This window comes from Ceratotherium simum, chromosome 3 (genome assembly GCF_057802395.1).
Source record: "Ceratotherium simum simum isolate JZ-2026a chromosome 3, ASM5780239v1, whole genome shotgun sequence".
NCBI lineage: Eukaryota > Metazoa > Chordata > Mammalia > Perissodactyla > Rhinocerotidae > Ceratotherium > Ceratotherium simum.
Genome location: NC_141902.1, coordinates 39,273,948 through 39,295,675, shown reverse-complemented (window position 1 = coordinate 39,295,675; position 21,728 = coordinate 39,273,948). Strand labels below are relative to the sequence as shown.

The 21,728-nt window shown below is 36.0% G+C and overlaps 1 protein-coding gene across 4 annotated transcripts in view; it reads left to right on the top strand.

Annotated features, from left to right (window-relative positions):
* The window catches only part of TMEM87A (transmembrane protein 87A), a 37,056-nt gene that overhangs the window by 2,513 nt on the left and 12,815 nt on the right, over positions 1-21,728 (top strand). For all 4 annotated transcript variants that reach the window (XM_087425817.1, XM_087425802.1, XM_087425827.1 and 1 more), the window contains exons 3-11: positions 1,569-1,654; positions 4,702-4,815; positions 7,024-7,077; positions 7,159-7,203; positions 12,286-12,403; positions 16,940-17,001; positions 17,805-17,988; positions 18,957-19,056; positions 21,590-21,683. In XM_087425817.1, the coding sequence (XP_087281943.1) occupies positions 1,569-1,654; positions 4,702-4,815; positions 7,024-7,077; positions 7,159-7,203; positions 12,286-12,403; positions 16,940-17,001; positions 17,805-17,988; positions 18,957-19,056; positions 21,590-21,683 (857 nt within the window). The remainder of the gene's footprint in view (positions 1-1,568; positions 1,655-4,701; positions 4,816-7,023; positions 7,078-7,158; positions 7,204-12,285; positions 12,404-16,939; positions 17,002-17,804; positions 17,989-18,956; positions 19,057-21,589; positions 21,684-21,728) is intronic.

The following is a 21,728-nucleotide window of genomic DNA, read 5'->3' as shown; positions in this document are numbered from 1 at the left end:
GCACTATTCTGCTTTTGGAATAGCCTGACAGCCTATATGCTCTTCTGTCCTTTTATGTACAGTCTTTTTTCACCTGTATTTTGATCTAATAGTGTTTCACCATGTTACACAAGCTGCACATTTCGAAGTGTCTGTATTTTTTTGTTTTTGGAAGATTTGTGGCTCCTTAAAAATTACATTATCTTTCATTTTGTTACTTCTTTGCGTTCTCATATTTACCTTGTCTCTGATTTTATACTTTTGTGGGTATGGTACATAGCTTTTCATGAAATTGGCAAGACTGTTTTCCTTATCTCTTGAAGCCGTCCATTCAAAGTTCTAAACGGTGTCTTTTAACATAAATAGTATCTTTGAAGCCAAGTTGCTCTGCAAATCTCCTATTTAGGGAATTTTCTTCCTGACTTTTATTAAGTAATCCTGTCTCTGTGTGGTTCTTCTGAGTAGTTAATTCATAGCAAGATTACAATATCCTTTTTATCATTTCCATAAATTCTATTTAACATGTCAGATTTTTGTGTATTTTAATTGAGCCTTGTAAAAGTGTATCACTTAAAAATTAGTTTGAGAAAACAGTTTAAAACAAAAAAAAGGGAAAGCTTATAATTTTAGGTGTGCTTCTTTTGTTAAGAACCAAAAGTAGGTTCCTAGATGCAGTCATGTTTATTGTTGTCACCTTTGCATAAAGTAGGTATCTCTAGTATATTTTCTGTTCCACACCTGGAATCAAAGATAAAGGAGAATACTGACTTCCCCTCAGGTGAGACAGCTAATCCGATATATAGTCAGATTTATGCTCCCAAGTCTTCTGACTAATGCCTTGGTCCTCTAGAATATTGTGTTCCAAACTATGTTCATTGAGTTACATGAGGCCTCGATGATTTCATGAGATTCCTTGAGGCCTCAAGTGGGTTTTGAACAGAATCTAATACTCTTTGTCTTTACTTTTCCTATTTCTGCCTTTCCCAGCTAGGTTTGCTTTTTGTTCATAGTTCTTTCTATCCAATCTTGATATCTTTTAAGGGCTAAGCCATGAATTTTTCCCTTAGTGGAACTATTGTAAATATTTCCTTGTGACATTCCTAATATTACTCCTTGTCTTTCCAACTAGAATGTAGCCTGTTTAAGCGTCTTTAGTAATTTGTTTCCCTCTAATTCCTCTCTTTGGCCTAACACAGTGCCACGTAGCTTTGTATGCTTAAGTGCTCTGCTTAATAAATGTTTGAATGATCATAGAAGACTGGTTTTAACTTAGGTCTGCTTTATTACTTCCAGGTTTTTCCCAACAGAGAACCAGAGATTGAGGTTTTAAAGCATAAAAATAGATAAATAGTTTCAGAGGTAAAAAACGGCTTAACTACTGTTTCTTTCTATGAAGAGCAATACTTAGTTTTATGTGAAGAATATCCAGTTCTTTTTATGTATATTATTTCATTACCTAATGTTTGGAGAAGGGATGGTCTTTGAGTATCTCAGTTTAGCAGTAAATAAATGGGGTGTGGGCTGACAGTTTAGGAAAAATGCTTTGTTTGGGAATCATCTTTTAGTCACAAAGATTTCTTCTTTTATAGTTGATGGAGAACCTTGTGATGCATCTTTGAATGTAACCTGGTATCTGAAAAGTGCTGATTGTTACAATGAAATCTATAACTTCAAGGTAAGGAACATAAAATTAACAGACTTCTTGGATGTTAGAGATCATTGGGTCCCAACACGATAGAGGAAGGAGTGTCGTGTAGCTATGGAGGAGAAGAGCTGAAACTAGAATCTGTACTTCCCAATTTGTGGAGCTATTGTACCAGCAATTCTCAGACTGCTTGGTCTCAGAACTCTGTTACATTCTTTAAAATTACTACAGACTCCAGAAAGCCTTTGTTCGTGTGATTTACTATATTAGAAACTAAAACTAGGAAAATACAGAAATATTTATTAATTTTAAACTAGCAATAATAAACTCATTGCATGTTAATATAAAAAATATTTTTAATGAAAAATAACTGTTTTTCAAAAAAACCCAGAAGAATGGTGTTATTTTGTATTTTTGCAAATCTCTTTATTTAATGTTGGGGTAATAGAAGGCAGCTGGATTCTATATCTCTTTCACTTAGTCTTTGCAATGTGTTATTTTGGTTGAAGTATATGCGCAAAATGTGGCCTCACACAGATATGTAGTTGGAAAAGGGAATGGTATTTTAACAGAGTTTTCAGATAATTGTGGATAGTGTTCTTTGGTACTATACCAAAATGTAACAAGTGGAGTTTCCTAAAGGTTAGTTGCAATGTGAAATCTGAACCATATCAGTGAACTTTTTCTGTGCTCTGTTATATTAAAATAAATTGGTGTGTTGTGCTGATTTTATAACATCATTCATTGGTCATTTAGAAAATATTGGTTGACTGAATTATATAAACTTTCCAAATATTAACTCATTTTACAATTAACTCACAATTACATTTGTTAATATCACCCTTCAGTCTCATCAGAAACTCCTTAGGTATTGGAAGCTGGTACGCTCACAGTGAGGCAGATAGAAGTTTTCCGAAATTCCAGTTTTGGGGGGCCGGCTCGGTGGTGTGGTGAAGTTTGCGTGCTCCGCTTCAGTGACCTGGGGTTCACAGGTTCAGATCCCGGGCGCAGACCACTGTTCATTAAGCCATGCTGTGGCAGCATTCCATATACAAAATAGAGGAAGATGGGCACAGATGTTAGCTCAGGGCTAATCTTGCTCAGCAAAAATAAATAAATAAAAATAAAAATTCCAGTTTTTGCTTGAAAGCTCAAATTTTTAATTAATTTATTTATTTTTGTGAGGATGGTGGGTCCTGAGCTAACATCTGCCAATCCTCCTCTTTTTGCTGAGGAAGACTGGCCCTGGGCTAACATCCATGCCCATCTTCCTCCACTTTATATGGGACGCTGCCACAGCATGGCCCGACAAGCGGTGCATCGGTGCACGCCCCAGATACGAATCAGTGAACCCTGGGCCGCCGCAGCGGAGCGCGCGCACTTAACTGCTTGTGCTGCTGGGCCGGCCCTGAAAGCTCAAATTTTATCATCGGTATTGAATACTGTCAGTTGTCTTCCTCGAAGTGACAGCCTCCCTCTGCCCATTTTCAAAAAAATATCTCCTGAATAACCAAGTCTGAATAACTAGTTCGACACTCATTCTCTCAAGTAGATGAAAAAAGTGGTTAGTTCAGCTGACAAGTCAAAGCAGTTGCCAAGTGCTTTATCTCAAGACGATCATTTATAGTATTTTGCATACTTTCTATTTTGTCTCATAGAATATTAAAAAAGGCATATACTCAAAGGTCCAGATTTGATAACATTAATAATTTTTACTGCTTCATCAAGGACCTTATTATGTAAAACTGGCTTTTTTTTTTTTTTAACTGCAAGTTTATGACTGTGAAGAGTGCAGTGGCTACTAGTACAGTTAGGTGCCACTGCCTTGGTGCCTGATAAGGGGCAACAGTTTTACCTGTCATTGCTTTTGCACTATCAGTTCATGGCAAATAACATCATCATTATTATTATTGTTATGAAAATAGTTTTGACCTCTTAGACCTCGTGAAAGGGTCCACAGACCACGCTTTCAGAATTGCCATAATACACTGTACTTGAGCATTGAAGATATAGGGCTCCAAGATGGATTTTTCAGGCCCTTTTCATTCTGTTTCTGTTCCCCTATTTGCATCATTATTTATTTATTTTTGACATTTCCCTTGCTATTCTTGAGGTTTCTTTTCAAAGATAATCTGAGTAGTCTTTAAAAAACCTTAAAGAATGTCCATCAGCCAGTCATTTTTTCAGACCTTAAGCAGTCTGAATTTCTGCCTAGTATTAGGGTTTCACATGATCTTTTTTGCGGTGTTGGTGATTGTTTTTTGCTTTTGTTACACAACATTGGATAGGGTTGATATGACAGGGAGGACTAAAAGGACTGAAGAATTTAGAGATAAATGATAATATCTTCAGAATAGGGTGTGAAATATCGTTGATCCTTTTCTTTTAATCGATCGCTAATTGAATTTACAATTAAAAATTTCATACATTAGAAACTTGAGATAAATTGGTTAAGAGCTTAGCAGATTCAGTCTTCGTAGGTAGTACAAGCTAAGAATGTAATAATTATTTTGGATTGCCACAGGACAGAATTATGGAAATGACAAGCAGATAGTTGGAGATGTGAAATTGGAGCTTAGGAAAAAGAGGGCAAGATTAGGGATGTAGGTATGGGAGAAAAATCACGGAACTGATAGATGAAGCCACAGAAATGATGAGTTTTTTTCAGAGTATCAGCAGTGGGCTGTGAAAACCTACAACAATTTTGTGCTCTATCTTAGCTTATGAGCACAAGTATATCTTTTTGTTGGTGGTGTTAATTTATTCAGGTAATTCTTATAAATTTATTTTCTTGTGGCAAAACCCTGTGGACCCTGACAGCTTCCCAGTCTTCTGAGAATTTTTAGAGGAACTACCCTTTGTGAGCCATAGACTAGAATTCTGTACTTCAGAGTTTAATTACATTAATCTGTTAGATTTTTGGATACTATTATATAGAGTCTTTATCTGATGCTGTTAATTTTTAAAATAGCAAACCCAAAACTATATTTGTAACATAAGCAATCTATTTGTTATCTTCTACATATCTTAGTTGTGAAAGGTAAGTTAAATACTTTGTGTTTTCTCCATTTTTCCAGGCAGAAGAGGTGGAGACATATTTGGAAAACCTTAAGGAAAAAAAAGGCTTGTCTGGGAAATATCAGACATCCTCAAAATTGTTCCAGAATTGCAGTGAACTCTTTAAAACACAGGTAATGTTTGATAGTGGTTAGAGGGAAATAGAAGAGGTGAAAAATGTAATGTCTGTATTTTTGGAGCTATGAGTTTCCTACTTCCCGATTCTTGCTTCTGACAGAAATAAGTTACAAGCCTGTTCTGATACGTGCATAGTCAGCGTCTTATATGTTCATCTCATCAAAGAGAGGATGTACTTTCTTTTGTGTGTAAAAAGCAAACGCCCAATTCTTTTTTATTGTGGTAAGATATACATAACATAAAATTTACCATTTTAACCATTTTTAAGTGTGCCATTCAGTGACATTAAGTACATTCATTGTGTGTAACTATCACCACTAGCCATCTCTAGAACTTTTTCATCATCCAGAACTGACACTTCATAACCATTAAACAATAACACCCCACCCTCCACCCACGTTCCTGGTAACAACTATTCTGCTTTCTGTCTCCATGAATTTGACTATTCTGGATACTTCAAAGAAGTGGAATCATACAGTATTTGTTTGGCTTCTTTCACTTAGCAGAATGTTTTCAAGGTTCATCCATATAGCATGTATCAGAATTTCGTTCCTTTTTAAGGCTGGATAACATTCCATTGTACATACATACCACATTTTGTTTATCCAGTCATCCATTGATGGGCTTTGAAACTTCCAGTTTTTTTTTTTCTTTTTGTAAAAAAGATGAGCCCTGAGCTAACATCTGTTGCTGGTCCTCTTTACTGAGGAAGATTGGCCCTGGGCTAACATGCGTGCCCATCTTCTTCTGGTTTATCTGTGGGATGCTGCCACAGCATGGCTTGACAAGCGGTGCATAGGTCCACGCCTGGGATCCGAACCCAAAAACCCCAGGCTGCCGAAGCGGAGCGTGTGAACTTAGCCACCAGGCTGGTGCCTGAAACCTATGCCACCAGGCTGGCCCCTAAAACCTCTAATTTTTAATTCTCTTGTCATCTCGTCTAATTGATATGTCCCCAGAAAAGTCAATGATTTTAGATTTTACTGCTACAGACCTGAAATCAAAGGGTTGAATTTTACACTTTTTTTTGAGTAAAGGGGAAGAAGTGAATAATATTGTGTATTTTTAATGCTTACGTATATGTAATCATATAAGTGGGGTTTATCTTATAAAATTCTCTTTTCTTAGAAATAGGATCTGACACTAGGTTTTTGATAGCAAAATTATGTATTTCATCGGTGTTCAAAATAGTTATTGTAACTATAGCCTTTGCTTTGTCCTTACTGCATTTAAATATTGCTTTGGAATATTTAGCAAATTGCCTTGAAGAGGTAAGGAGTTCACAGAAAGCTAGGTTTTCTGACCAGTTACTAGAAGTAAAGTTTATTGATAAGAAGGCTTCAATTTAATAATTAGTAATTGATAAGCAAATGAAGTAATTGATAATTGAACTATAAGGGTTGAGTTCTTGTCATAGCTTAGATTTTATAGACTTAGAGGAAAAAGAAGATATCTTTAAAATGGTGGAAGAATGTCGAAAAGGAAAGCTAGGAACAGTGTGATGTTGAGTAGGGAGTTTTCTGTTGGTTCTCCAAATTTATCCCCCAGCCTAGGAGGATTGGTTGGCCTTTCTTGGATTTGATTATGGAAAGCTGCCTGTTGTGTACTGTTGCCCAAGGTTCATTACTTTCAGATCTGCTGTAATCCTTCCAGGGTCTTGCCATATACCCCTCTTGGTAAGGTTTCCTCTCCTCCTCCAATCTAATGTAATAGGGATGAAATATGTGCTCTAATTACTCAGGAAGAATTCCTCGTCTCCTGATAACTGATAAGAAAGGTAATTAGTATAGGTTTTTTACAGGTGTGGAGTGGGTTGTGGTTGAAGGAGCAGTGGACCCAAGAGTTAGGAATCTTAGGTTCAAATCCCATTTCTGCATCTAAAGCTCTATATCTTTGAGCCACATTTTCCTCATCTATGGAAAGAGAGGATCCCTCCATCCTAAACATGTATCTTCTATCTAAGGTTTTGTTATTGTTAAATATCGATAATTCCTATAGAAAAATTGAGTGGTCTGTATGGTTTGATATTATTTTTTAGTTCCTAGCAAGGTTTATTCACTTGTTTGTGGTTAATTGGAAATCTTTTGTCTGTCAGTGCCGTGTTATATTTACTGTTTTTGCTTTAACCATTTCTGTAGATTTGGAGCTATACTTTTCTTTTACTATTATACATCTTTAATTTTAGTTTTATATTTTTTTCATAGAGCTTTTCTGGGGATTTTATGCATCGATTGCCTCTTTTAGGAGAAAAACAGGAGGTAAATATTTTTCTTGTTATATCTTTCTGAGAGTAAAATAAAAATTTTGATTTAACTTTCTTTCTTTTTTAATGTTTAAAGGCTAAGGAGAATGGAACAAATATTACCTTTACTGGAGACAAAACTGTAAGTGTAGTAGGGAATTTGGGGCATTGAACACATATTTCAGTTTTCTTATGTTGGTATATTTTGAGTTATCATCTCAGTATGCTAAGATTTAAAAAGAAACTTAAGAATGAAAGCTATACACCAAGGTGTTAATAATGGTTGTCTGTGGATGATGTTATGAGTGATTTTTATTTTCTTTTTTGTGTTTTATGTATTTTCCATATTTGCTACAACCGATCTGTATTGTTTTTGTAATTATCATCCTGTAAATGTTACTTGTAAATAGGAAGAAACTAGTAAGAAAGAGCCTTGTGATAGAATTGCCATCTAAAGTTGCCTTGTGGTAGAATATAACTGGAAGAGAGTTTGGAAAATTAAAATAATGTTTAAGACTATAAATGAACTATAAATGAAGAATGCCTTAAATTTTCATAATTTACTTTCTAATTGACAATAACTAAAAAACTTTCCTTAAAACTTTGCCAGTTAAGGGGCCAGCCCCGTGGCTTGGCGGTTAGGTGCATGCGCTCTACTGCTGGCGGCCTGGGTTCGGATCCCGGGTGTGCACCGACACACCGCTTGTCCGGCCATGCTGTGGCGGTGTCCCACATACAGCAACTAGAAGGATGTGCAGCTATGACATACAACTATCTACTGGGGCTTTGGGGAGAAAAAGGGGAAAAAAAGGGAAGAGGATTGGCAATAGATGTTAGCTTAGGGCTGGTCTTCCTCAGCAAAAAGAGGGGAATTGGCATGGATGTTAGCTCAGGGCTGATGTTCCTCACAAAAAAAAAAAAAAAAAACTTTGCCAGTTAAAAATATAGAGGAAATAAGATAGTTATCCATGTTGGGTCAAGCTTTTTACAAAACTGATGAAACTTTTAATTTTATAGCAACTTATAAAGACATAATATACATATCTCAAAATTTACCCTTTTAAAACAGACAATTCAGTGGTTTTTAGTATATTTACAAGTTGTGCAACCCCTAATCTCTGATTCCAAAACATCTTCACCCCGAAAAGAAACTGCAGAGCCATTAGCAGCCACTCTTCATTTCACCCTTCCCACAGCCCTGGGCAGCCACTATTCTTTCTGCCTCTATGGATTTGCCTTTTCTGTTCATTTCATGTTAATGGAATTATACAATTTGTGGCCTTGTGCCTGGCTTCTTTCTCCGTTTAGAACTCTGTCTTAACTTTTACTTCCTTCTTGTGTAGAGCTGTAAGGTCAGCTAGAGGTGAGTGGTTAGGGCCTTCTCAGGTCTCTCTTGGGCATGTGTGCACACTCCTGCACATACATGGAGTCCTGCACGTACTCATGGCCTTCTAGATTTCCAGGAATATTTTGGAGCTTTTCAAAACAGCTTTGGACATCTCACTTCCAATTTTAAGATTTTAGTCAGCCTCTTGATAGCCCCACCTAGGAACTACGTCACCTTGGGAAGCTGTGATCTTTCACAATTGCTGCTGCATGTTTTTGACAATGCCCTGGGTACAGGGTCCTGCCCACTGAATGAGCTCTGAGTCAGGTCATATAAAAGATAAGCCCTGGGAATGGAGGTTTTCAGCGCCTGCCAGACAGCTCTCGCACTTGGGCTTCAGGGGACCTCCAAACTTGTTCTGTTTTTTTTCGGTGGCTGCCAAACTGCTGTTTATCACAGCTCTTATAGTTGTGAAGCCTTTGGTTTAAGGGAGCTTGGAAGAGGGACATGGGATTAGGGTGAACAAAAACACTACAAGCTTGCTTTTCTTACTAAGATTCAGCTGTTTTTCTTGAGGAAACACTTCTGGGATTGTTGTAAGTCTTTAGTTAATTCCCAGAGTTCCAAAAAAGTTGATTCTGATAGTTTTTACCCATATTCTTGTTGCTTTTATGGGTGAGTGCATTTTCAGAGGTCCTTATTCTGTCGTTCTGGAAGTATCCCCATTCTCCCTGCCCCGATTGTAGTTGTATAGAATTTTAACCTAAAAATGAAGTTAGCATGGCAGACTTCATTAAATTTTTTTTTTTTGAAATAACAAAGAGCATCCATTGGGTTTTTTATTGCTGCTAGTATGTATATCATCTATAATACTACCATGTACCAATAGACTATAAATATATTTATCTTCTAGTCTATTGTCTATGTGCATATTTACATTTAGTTTATTTAAAAATGGGAATCTTATAATATGTATTATATTGCAACTTTTTTTTTTAACTTATCAATATAACATAGACATCTTTCCAGCTCAGTAAGTGCTGTATGGTATCATTATTTAAAAGCCTGCATAGTATTTTATTGTATGAATACATTGCAATTTGTTAACAAATTCTTTGTTGTTGGACCTTTATGTGTTTCATTATCTTGCAATTTTAAATAGTGCTACAGTGAATCTTCTTGTAGACATATTTGTTTTTAGATCTTTCTTTTCTGGTTTCAAAAGAATTCCGTGTTGGTGAACATTTTGTTCTATAACTTAAAAGTAAAAATCCTTTGTAATTTCTTTTTCTAGCAGTTTGGTGTGATTACACAGAGCATATGCATATTAACCAAAATGAGATTGTATTATATATACTTGTTTGTAATTTTTTTCTTTTCACTTAACAAATTGGTACATTGAGCACTTCACTTTTTTCGTGGCTGCGTACTATTCCATTTTACTGTGATTTTTATAATCAACTCCCAGTTGGTGTACGTTGAATTTTCACAATTATAGATAAGGTCACATTCATAATGTCTAGCTATATCTTTGTGCACATTTATGATATTTTCTTTAAATTCCTAGAGGTGAAATTGCTGGTGTATTGCTTACAAGTGTATGCACCACTTGTAAGTTCTTTTTTATGTTTTGTCAAAGTGCTCTGGAGAAAAGTTGTAGCAATTTATGGTCCCAAGAAAATAAGATTGTTTCCTTCTTTCTTCGAAAACAATGGCTATTATAGTTTAAAACAGATTTTATGCAGTTTATCAGGTTAAATTGTTATAAATTGTATTTTAAAAAAATTACTGTTGAAGCTGAATGTTCATTTATATGCATATTGGCTCTTTGTAATTGTACTTTATTCAGTGGTCTTCTGTGCATAGCATACTTTTAAGTTCTGCTCAAAACTTGAGCCCTGTTCCTAGTGATTAACGCTGGCTGAAAGATGACCCCGTTGAATACCACAAATAATATTTAGAAATACTTAGATTATAATCAAAAGAAGTCAAATAATTTTCTGTCCTTTTATCATTCTTCCTAAAAATTGGGCCTAAGAGGAGCATACTTTATAATCCTATTTAAAGGATACTCGCAAGTTCAGTACCTCCACCCTCTTTTATTAAAGCTCTGATAAAAGATGAGAGGAAAGGGCCTCTCCCTGTCCTCCCCCTAAGAAAAGATTCATGTAGTTGGAATCATATAATGTATAGCCTTTTCAGATTGGCTTCTTTCACTTAGTAATATGCATTTAAGGTTTCTCCATGTCTTCTTGTGGCTTGATAGCTCATTTCTTTTTAGTGCTGAATAATATTCCATTGTCTGGATGTGTCACAGTTTATTTATCCATTCACCTACTGAAGGACGCCTGTGGAAGGAGCTAATACTAGTACCTGTCTGATAGGGTTGTTGTGAGGATTAAAGAATGTAATAAATGTTACATGCTTAACAGAGTGCCTGGCATATGTGTGTTATTTTTACAGGGTCAGAATGTCTGTATTCCAGAGTTAAATGTAAACTTTGTCAAATCCTGGAATATGAGAATTAATCAGTCCTTTTGAAATTTGTAAGAGGGAGTTTCAGGCTATATAAAATTAATAGCAGAGCAGCTTATTACACCAAAGTTTTATTCGTTACTGAACAAGTAAGTTCAGGAAAGGTTCAGTTAATTATGGGCAAATAGGAAGCGATGTGCCTGTAACTTTGAAGCTGTAAAGTTTTCTCACAAACTGCTCCTGAATTTTGTCAGGAAGAGACCATCAGGCAGAGATAAATCAATGTGTGATTTAGCGTGGCATTTATGTTCTAAAGTGACCAAGATAACCTAGTAAATGTATAGCTAAAGAATCATGTAATCTGCTGTGTTTGACACTTTGGATTTGTATGATAGAATATAATTTTTGAACTCTTGTTTAGCGTTTTCTTGGGTTGTAGGATAATTTGAGCATTTGAGAAAAGCTGTGGCTCTGCAGGAAAATGCATCAATATGCAAAATCTATTATCTGCTTTGAGGAGTTTCATAAATCAATCAATGAAGCTTATCCAGAGGTCTCTAGATAAAAGTTCCTTGTAAGACCAGAAGGTAATAAATTGCAAGTCTAAGTAGCAGTTCTCCTTTTACATATAAGGAAGCAGCAGCCAGTTATTTCCTATGTTCATCTCCTTTATCTTTGTATCTTAGTCTTATGTGTGTGTGGAGGTCCATAGTTCGTCTAGCATGGATGGCAGCAAATCGTTTGAAGGCTTTTTGCTAGGTCTCTGCACAGACTAACTGGCCTTGGAGCAGATTCTTCCCAAGTAACCAGTTCTATAAACATGGAGGCTGTTAACTCCACTTCTTGACTTTAGGGAGGACAGTGACTCTTGCTTTCCAAATAGACTAGACAAGATTAATTTTTTGATATGAATGTGAGACCTTGTCAGCAGAAATTCTGGTAGTCTTGGGAAGGGCATTGAACAAAGGGAATTAGATTCAAGAATTGGTGTTCATAATTCACTCACATCATCATAGGTTTTTGTTTTTTGTTTTTCTTTAGGTGATTTAAATAATCTTAATTTGTTTGGGATATCTGTGTAAAATATAACCTATTATTCTAGTATGGCTTAGTTAAACAGAGATTTAGTTTAGTGATTTTACTTGAGATTTTCCTTGTAAAAAAATAAATAAGTTAAACGTGTGATTTTTGTGTATAATAAGATACAAGATGTCCTGCCTTTTAGTAATTTATAATCTAACTTAATTTATTGTGTGCACTATAGGCCTGTTTGTTTTGTTGTGCCTACTGTTTTAATGAATGAAAGTGAAGGACTCAACCTTGTTTCTGGATACATTCTGGAGCAAAATTTTCATACTGTATTATTAACTTGTGTTCTTAATTCTTAAGACTTGAAGATGTGATGCATTTTTTACTCTCTAGGCAATGCATGATCCGTTGAAAACTTGGCAAGATGCACCATACATTTTTATTGTACATATTGGCATTTCATCCTCAAAGGAATCGTCAAAAGAAAATTCACTAAGTAATCTTTTTACTAGTAAGTACATTTCGTTGCTTTTTACCACTCATATTATTGTCTAGTTGTGTCATGCATGGCGGGTAGTGTAAAATTGCTTTAAGGGAGGTAATACTTAAGACTGTTTGTTGGGAAGTAGAAAAATTGAGGGAGAAAAATTAACGTTTTTCTGCGCCAGGTATACCGGAGACAGTCTTAGGCACTTCACATATGCTTTCTTATTATATATTATAGATACTAGATTTCATTTTCCTTCATTTGATTTTCCTGCTTTTTGAATTTTTAATTAGTATCATGTTCTCAGTATTCTGAATTAGACTTAAAACTTGGTTACCAAGTCAAAACTTGGAGATTTTTTTTATTAACTGACTTGGGTAATTTTTTAATGTCTCAATTTTTCTTAGTGTTCTTTTCACTCTTGTTGCTCAGTTCATGGAGTCATCATCTCTTACCTGGAATTTTGCAATAACTTACTAACTTGTCTGTATTTCCTGTAGTTTCTTTTTTTGTTTTTTTCTTTCTCCTTTGCAGTTTTCTTCCCTCCCCTGCTTTCTTAAATAGAATATTGAATAGAAACAGTGGTGGTGGTCATCCTTATCTTGCTCCTGACTTTACTGGCAATATTGGCACATTTCATCATTAAGTATGATGTTTGCTGTAGATTTTTCAAAATATTCTTTAGTTTAAGATGTTCCTTTCTATTCCTAGTTTACTAAGTGCAGTTTTCTTTTTTCTTTCTTTTTTTAGTATTAAGATTGAATGTTCAAAAAATAATAGCAATAATGCAGAAAATTTTTAAAATCATTTTTCAGAAAACTCATGCAAGAATATTCAACGTAAAATCGAAAACACACTTATATAGTGTTAGAAATTAAAAAAAGAGGCAAACTGCCAATAAAGAAGAGATTAAAGTAATATATTAATCTTGTTCCAATATTGTAAAAAATGAGTAGGTTCTCAATCTTGTGGAAAATATTAATTGCTAAAATTAATTATATTTTTTAAAAATATACCTGAAAAAATTAAGAAGAATGAAACATAATTTTTCCACAGGAAGGTCACCACCCAAAGGCGATTTAAGCATTGAGCGTTAACAACTCTTCAAGAAGCACATGTTCCCTATTTTATACTGTTTATTTGTTCAAATGAAAAAGGAGAGCAGTCTACCATAGCGTTCATATCAACACTGCATAAGGCCTTAGAAAATATAATTTAAACATGTCTCCTTAAAATGTAAATATCTTAAATTAAAAAACCCCAAACTAAAAAGAAAACAGAACGAATGCTCAGTTTTATCAAATGCTTCGATTATATTAATTAAAATGATCATATAGATTTCCTTATTTAATCTGTTAATGTTATGCATTGTATTAACTGGTTCTCTAATGTTAAACCATTCTTGAATTTCTGAGATGCAACTATTTGGTCTTGATACACACACACACACACAGTTCTGGATTCGATTGGTCTTGTGACACATGCACGCACACACACAGCTGGATTCTATTTTCCAGAATTTTATTTAGAGTTTTTTGTCTATGTTCAAAGTAAGATTGGCCTACAGTTTTCTTTGCTCATACTGTGTTCTACGGGTTTTGGCATCCAGGTTATGCTACTCTGGTACAATGAATTGGAGAATTCCCCTATTTTTATATTCTGTGGGACAGTTTTTGTAAGGATAGGGTTATCCATTCCTTGAATGTTTGGTAGAACTCACTTATGGTAGTATTTTGGCTTGATGTTCTTTTTTTTTCTCTCTTACGTAGGTTTTAAACTGATTGATTTTCTTTAATAGTAATAAGTATTTTGTTTTTAGTTTTTCTATTTTTCCTTGAATTAGGGTTGTTTTTGCTTTTTTTGAGAACTTGTCCATTTCATTCACGTTTTCAGATATATTGGCATAAAGTTATTAATGGTATTTCTTTACAAAAACATCTATATCTATACCGTTTTTCATTCTTAACATTGCTTTTGTGCCTTCTCTTTTTAACTTTTCAGATCTTTCTAGAATTTTATTTTACTGTATTTTTATACCAATGAACTTGCTTTTCGTTTTGTTAATTTTCCCGACTATTTCTTTGTTGTCTATTTCATTGGTTTCCACTTTTATCTTTATAATTTCTTTAATTTGACTTAATTTTAAACTTTTGTGTTTTATGAATTCTCGTGTTGAATGCTTAATTCCCAATCCAAAGATGAGTCTTATGCTCCATAGTGATATGGGATACAGCAGATCTAGGCAGACCAGTGGGTCGCCTGGCATACTGTCTGGATTCAAGACATATGTGTATCTTCCTGTATCTCTAGGCCTAGGGCTTTCTAATGAATAGTAGTTTCAAGCAGCAGTTGCCAATGTATACTTTCAGCTTTGAAAAGGATGGAGGCAAAGCCTCGCTCCACTCCACTTCAGCCTCTTCATGCAGCTAGTCTGGTCCCCATTTTCTTAGAATCCTACTACTTTCAGTGATCCCACAGGAACTGAGCTCCCAACTCCCATAGCCTGCTTTTGGGTCCAGAGACCAACATGACCATGCACTGTTCTGAGTTTCTGTTCAGTTTTGATATTTGGAAATGTTTATCTTGTTTTCAAGTTTATGTTGTTTTTGTTTTCTCTTTTTTTGTTTAATTCATCTGTTGTTTCGAGCTAAGAAGATACCTTAAAGGCTGGACTTAACTACACCATCTGAAAGTCCTAGGATTCTCTGAAACAGTCTTATAATCTTTCCTTCATTAAAACCTTTGATATCTCCCCATTGCCTATAAAATGACCACATTCTGCCCCAAGGCTTATAAAACTCTACAACTTATCCCAGTTTACCTTTGGCTGCCTTGTGTCAAAACACTGCTATATGGTACTGTGTGCAGTCTCAGACTAGATGTTCTTTAAGTATATCATACATTTTCACACCCATCTTTGTTCATGTCATGTCTTCTACCCAGATGGCTTTTTACTTTTTCCTGGAAAATACACACTCGTCCTTCTGGATCTGGCTCAGAGGGACAGTTCTCTGTGTTGCTTTCCAACTCCCTCTCCCCTCTAGATGGTAATCCACTAGATGGGGGAAAACATCTTATTCGTCTTTCCATCTCCTGTGTTTTCCATAATGCGTGTCACATAGTAAGTGCTCAGTAAATGTATGTTGTATTTTAGCATAGAGCGGGGGTTAGCCAACTTCAAGATCCAGATAGTAAATATTCTGTCTACTACAACTACCCAACTCTGCCATTGTGATGCGAATGCAACTGTAGACATTATGTGAGTGGATGTGGCTGTTTTCCAATAAAATTTTATTTACCAAAAGTGGATGACCAGATTTAGCCCATGTGCTATATTTTGCTCACCGCTGGCATAGAGTAAGCAAAGTATCTGACAAATAGTCACTAATTATTTTATTTGCTCTTTTATTAAATTAAGAATGTATAGATTCAATAACCAGTTCTGCTATGAAATTTTTATGATTGCTATTATGGGTTGCTCCTTTTGTTAATCTAAGTATTGGGCCTGATTTACTTTTAATAATGGTATGTCCTTTTTGCCTGATAAAAATTAGTGGGGAATTTTTGTTGAATAGGCAGTTATTAGTCTGTCTTTGGAGATAAATCTGTTTTTATTTATTAATCATACCTAAAATTTATCTAAACAGTTTTATCAGTTACAATTTTAAAATAGTCATAGATTTGCTTCAGTAAGGCAGACTCAGGTGCTTGTTGTTAACTGTCACTTGTTCTGCTTCATTAAACACCTTGTTGTTATTAAGCACCTTCTAAAAATGATGCATTAATGTAGCAAAGTCACATAAAATTGAAGTAGGTAAAAAAAATAATAAAGTAATAGGAAAATATAGGTAAGGAGAAATAGAAGACAAAGAGGATGGCAGAATGAAGGAATGAAGTCCTGTACTTCTTTTTTTTTTTTGTGAGGAGATTAGCCCTGTGCTAACATCTGCCAATCCTCCTCTTTGTTTGCTGAGGAGGACTGGCCCTGGGCTAACATCCGTGCCCATCTTCCTCCACTTTATATGGGACGCCTCCACAGCATGGCTAGCCAAGCAGTGCATCGGTGAGCACCTGGGATCCAAACCGGTGAACCCCAGGCTGCGGTGGAGCGTGTGCACTTAACCGCTTGCGCCACCGGGCTGGCCCCGTGAAGTCCTGTACTTTCAAAGCATGTTAGTGATGTGTTGTAAGAAAAAGTATAAATGGAGTGTTTTTGAAATTTAGAGGAGATGGGGAATAGTTGCACTTGGGCAGCTCACAGAAGGCTTTGTGGAGGAAGTACAATCTAGTCTTTAAAGGCTGTGTATGGGAACAAAGGGCTTTCCACTTAAGATACTGGCTGGAGCAGAGGCATGGAGGCCTGCGTGGGACACAGCATGAACCATGGGAACACTGCGTGAATTTCGAAGTGCTCTATAAATGTAATATTCACCAAGATTGAGATAGTTAAAAGTAAATGACCCAATGGAATTTTCATTAATTTCATCAAAAAATATCACACAGTGTTTTTATTTAATTTCTGTGTCCTTTAAATTAATTCTGAGGACTATGTTTTGGCAGTGACTGTTGAAGTGAAGGGGCCCTATGAATATCTCACGCTTGAAGACTATCCATTGATGATTGTAAGTGAACTTACATTCTGAACCTCTACATTAAATGAGTTTAGCTTGAGAGATTATCCATGTTTTGTAGCAATATTCTTTTTTAAAGAATTGTACCTGAACAGTTCAGAAAATATTGCTTGCACTTCTGTTCTTATGTCTTAGAATGTGACCTGGGGAGTGTCAGTGAACCCCCCTGTGCTTCGTTTTCTCACCTGTAAAATGAAGAGGTCAATGACTTGTGGAATTTTAGAGTTGGAAAATGCCTCAAAGATGATTTCATGTCTGACATTCTCTAAGAAGAGGGGCGCTTGTTACAATCCCATAGTTTCTGATCCTGCTTAAAGTAACTAAATGATGATGCTTCCTCCTTTTCAGTGCGTGGTATCTGTGTCTATGTTTGGGAATATCCTTAATCTCTTTTCAGATTTCCTTTGTTCATGATTGTTTTTTTTCTTCTTCTTTTCCCTTTTATAGTTTTCCTGTTTTGTCGTGTTTCATTGCCTTCAGATATATCCTAACTCTGCCATGCCTTTTTTCCTCTTCAGTATTGTCTTCATTTATATAATTTTAGATTGTGAGCTGAAAAACCTCTCTTAATACAGAAGAGTGGTCACTCTTGATGACAGGTCCTTAGGTGGTCTCCCTCTGCTCAAGAGGAGACAGTTTTTTCGTGTTACTATTGAACTCCAAAGAAATAAATTAATTATTTTTAAAATAGAAGGTATAATATGTTTTTTATAGTTTTTTAAGACTATGTATTGGTTCTAAATTGGCTCTTGGCCCTAATACTCCTTTTTATCTCTTACCCACTTGGATGACAGTTTTTCATGGTGATGTGTATTGTATATGTCCTGTTTGGTGTTCTGTGGTTGGCATGGTCTGCCTGCTACTGGAGAGATCTCTTAAGAATTCAGTTTTGGATTGGTGCTGTCATCTTCCTGGGAATGCTTGAGAAAGCTGTCTTCTATGCAGAATTTCAGAACATTCGGTACAAAGGAGAATCTGGTACGTAACCAAAAAATGTTTGCCAGTTTGTGTGATCACCAGGTGAGATGTGTGACAATTTTCCTAAGGTCAGCAGTCATTGAGTTATTAGAAAAACTTAAGCAGAATCACTATGGTTGTGATTTTTGTTTTTAATCTCGTAACTTGGGGGTTCAGTGATTTAAGAGTGATTTTACTGAAATATACTCACAAAAGTTACAATAGTAGTGGCCATTTTGGGAAAGATTATCATCGTCATTGAATCTCAATTGCCCTTAATTTTTAAGGCACCATTGTTACATATATCTAAGAGAGAAAGTAAATACTGCCAATTTAACATTGACTGTAAGACACGCCTTGATTTCAAAGATATTAAAATGTGGGGGGAAGTGTTTCTAAGAATTGGTAAAATACAGTAATACCAAGAAAATAGGGTGCTTATAGGTTAGTAAGGTGAACAATTAATGACAGGAATGTTTTTGTACTGAAGTTTTTGTGATAGCTTTGGTTCTCTCGCATCAGACCATTTAATTATTAATGATTGTTGTTGCAAGATATACTAATTAGATGTTTCCCTGTCTTTGAAAGGGCTTGAAAATAGTAGGTGTGAAAATGATGTGAAAACTCTGTATGTGTGTATGCGTTTTGTGCTTTTCTATGTATAGCTGTATGTCACAGTTTTTAAAAATGGGGGAGAAGTTTCCTAGATGTTATAAAGTGTCCGTGTAGGGTGAGGTATTCTGCTGGGGTGTTAGTGAAGTGGGGAGTGGGGAGAGAAGATGAATTGAGCACACCCAGATTACTATTCACATGTGTAAGATAAGTAAAATCAGCTTTTGTACTTGTAAAAATTGCAGAAGAGGTATTCTTTTTTAGTAGAACTAATACCAGTGCTTATTCTGAAGAGTGTGAGATCCACATTCTGGTTCTAGAATCACGCCTTTTCCCAAACTTTGAATATAGCACCTTTCCCCCCTTTCCTCTTACAGTGCAAGGTGCCCTGATCCTTGCAGAGCTGCTTTCAGCAGTTAAACGCTCACTGGCTCGAACCCTGGTCATCATAGTCAGTCTGGGATATGGCATTGTCAAGTAAGTATTAACTTCTTGTGTGGAAGAGCATATTACGATGCTGATTAAATTGAAACAGTATTGCAGGTTCCCGTTGTCATTCTGAAAGAGTTGATATAAGAAATAGTTCTGAAATAAGACAGGCATCTGAAATTTTATAGATTTGTAGAAGTTGGAAAAATGTTAAGTGTTTCATTTCACTTCTAAGAACTCAAGGAAAATCAGTGTAGTGAAGGACGTTGAAACATCAAGCTTTTAGAGTAAACTTATAGTGACTTTACTCTTCCAAAATATTTTTTCAAATCAAATTTTTTATGGGAAGAGCATTCTTGCTGCAATAGTCTGAAAATAATCTATTTTTATTCAAAAAAATTTTATTGAATGCCTTCTATATACTAGACATTGTTCTAGACGCTGAGGATACAGTGAGTAAACAAAGACTTGGAGTTTACATTTGTGGAGGGAGGGGACACAGATGAAAGTGAGTAATATCTGATATGTCAGTGGTAAGTGCTATGCAGCAGATAAAGCAGGGAGAGGGTATAGAGAGGGCTAGGTGGGAAGTGGAGCTTGCACTTGTAAATGGGGTGGGCAAGGAAGGCTTCATTTAGTGACATTTAAGCAAAGATCTCAAGGAGGCGAGGGAACTATACACCCAGGGGAAGAGATGCTAAGATGTGGTCAGATTCTGTATATATTTTGAACGTAGAGCTGATGGCATTTGCTGATGGATCAAATGTGTGATGTGAAAGAGAGGAGGAAGCAAGGATGATGCCAGCTGTTTTGGGCTGAGCAAGTGGGAGGGTGCAGTTGACATTTACTGAGTTCAGGAAGGTCTTAGGTAGAATAAGTTTGGAGTAGAGGCAAGATTAGGAGTTCAGTTAGATATCCAAAGAGAAGTAAAGGGGAGAGATTAGGATGCAGATATAAATTTGAGAGTTATGAGGGTGTAGATGTATAAAGCCGTGAGACTGAATGAGATCACCAAGAAAGTGAGTGTATATAGAAAAGAGGTCAAAAGACTAAGCCCTTGAACATTTTCTGTTATTTAGAATTCAGTGAGATGAAGCAGAATTAGAGCAGAGGAAATTGAGGCGTGACCAGTGCAGTAGGAGGCAAGAAGACTGTGTTTCAAGGAGGGAGTGATTAATTGTGTCAAATAAGAGGATTGAGAATTGACCATTGGGTTTAACTACGTGGAAGATATTAGTGACGTTAACAAGATGGTTTTGGTGAAGTGTTGGGACAAAAGCTTGATTGGAATGAGTTCAAGAGAGAATAGGAGAGGAATTGAAACTAGCCAGGTGTAGACAACTGTCTACAGTTGTCTTGAAATAACTATTTCAAGGAGTCTTGCTTTAAGTGAGATTAAAGAAATGGGGGGTTTTTAATTTTTAAAATTTATTCATTCATTTAAAGGAGTTTTGCTGTAATTGGGATTAGGGACATGGGGGGTTTTCATTTTTAAAATTTATTCATTTAACACATATTTAGTGCCTCCTATGTGCCCGGAAATACTCTAGATTTCTAAGATGCACCAGGGGGGAGGAAAAATCCCTGCCCATACAGAGCTTTTCTAGTGTATAACAAAAGATTAAGAACAAATATTGCTAAGGCTTAGCTTAGGTGGACATGATTTAAGGCAGTGCATCTCAAACTGTAATGCACTAATGAGTCAGCTGGGGATCTTGTTTTTTTTTTTTTTTTTAAAGATTTTATTTATTTAATTTTTTCCCCCCAAAGCCCCAGTAGACAGCTGTATGTCATAGCTGCACATCCTCCTAGTTGCTGTATGTGGGACTCGGCCTCAGGATGGACGGAGAAGTGGTGCCTCGATGCGCACCCGGGATCCGAACCCGGGCCACCAGCATTGCAGCGCGCGCACTTAACCACCAAGCCACAGGGCCTGCCCTGGGGATCTTGTTAAAATTTAGATTCTATTGAGTAGTATTTTGAATATCAAGGATCTAAGACTTTTCTTCCTTCAAACAAGCTGCTCAAAAGACTTTTCTTATTTTGTTGGACTTAGCTTGCAAATGTACTATTTATCTAATAGGATATTTGATTATATCAATTGTTAAAATTTTTAGATTTGATGGTGTTGTGGTTATGTTTTTAAACGTCCGTATCTGTTAAAAACACATGCTGAAATATATATAACAAAAGATTTGCTGTCTAGGATTTGCTTTGAGATAATATGGGAGGCTGGGAAGTGGATAGGGTGCACACGGGGCAGGATTGGCTGAAGGTTGACGGTTATTGGCAGTGGATGATGGTATATAGGGGTTTATTATACTATTGAATGTGTTTCAGAGTTCTGTATAATAAAAAGTTTTTTAAAATGCGGTAACCAGGGACCAGCTCTAAAGTTCTAGTATTCACTATCTTGTTTGAAGACCGTATGTTCTTTTGAGTTTTTTCTCTCAGTGAATCAAGTGTCTTGTTTTTCTCTGTTAAGTTGTTGGCCTGTATTAATCAACGTGAGTTCCTGCTACTTAGTTTGGCTTGGGGTTTGTTGCATTTGTACTCAACCCTGTCTTTGCTGTCTTTTCAGGCCTCGCCTTGGAGTGACTCTTCACAAGGTTGTGGTTGCAGGAGCCCTCTACCTTTTGTTCTCTGGCATGGAAGGGGTCCTCAGAGTTACTGGGGTCAGTATGGTGTAATCTGAGTTTTGTGGTCAGTTCAGATGTATT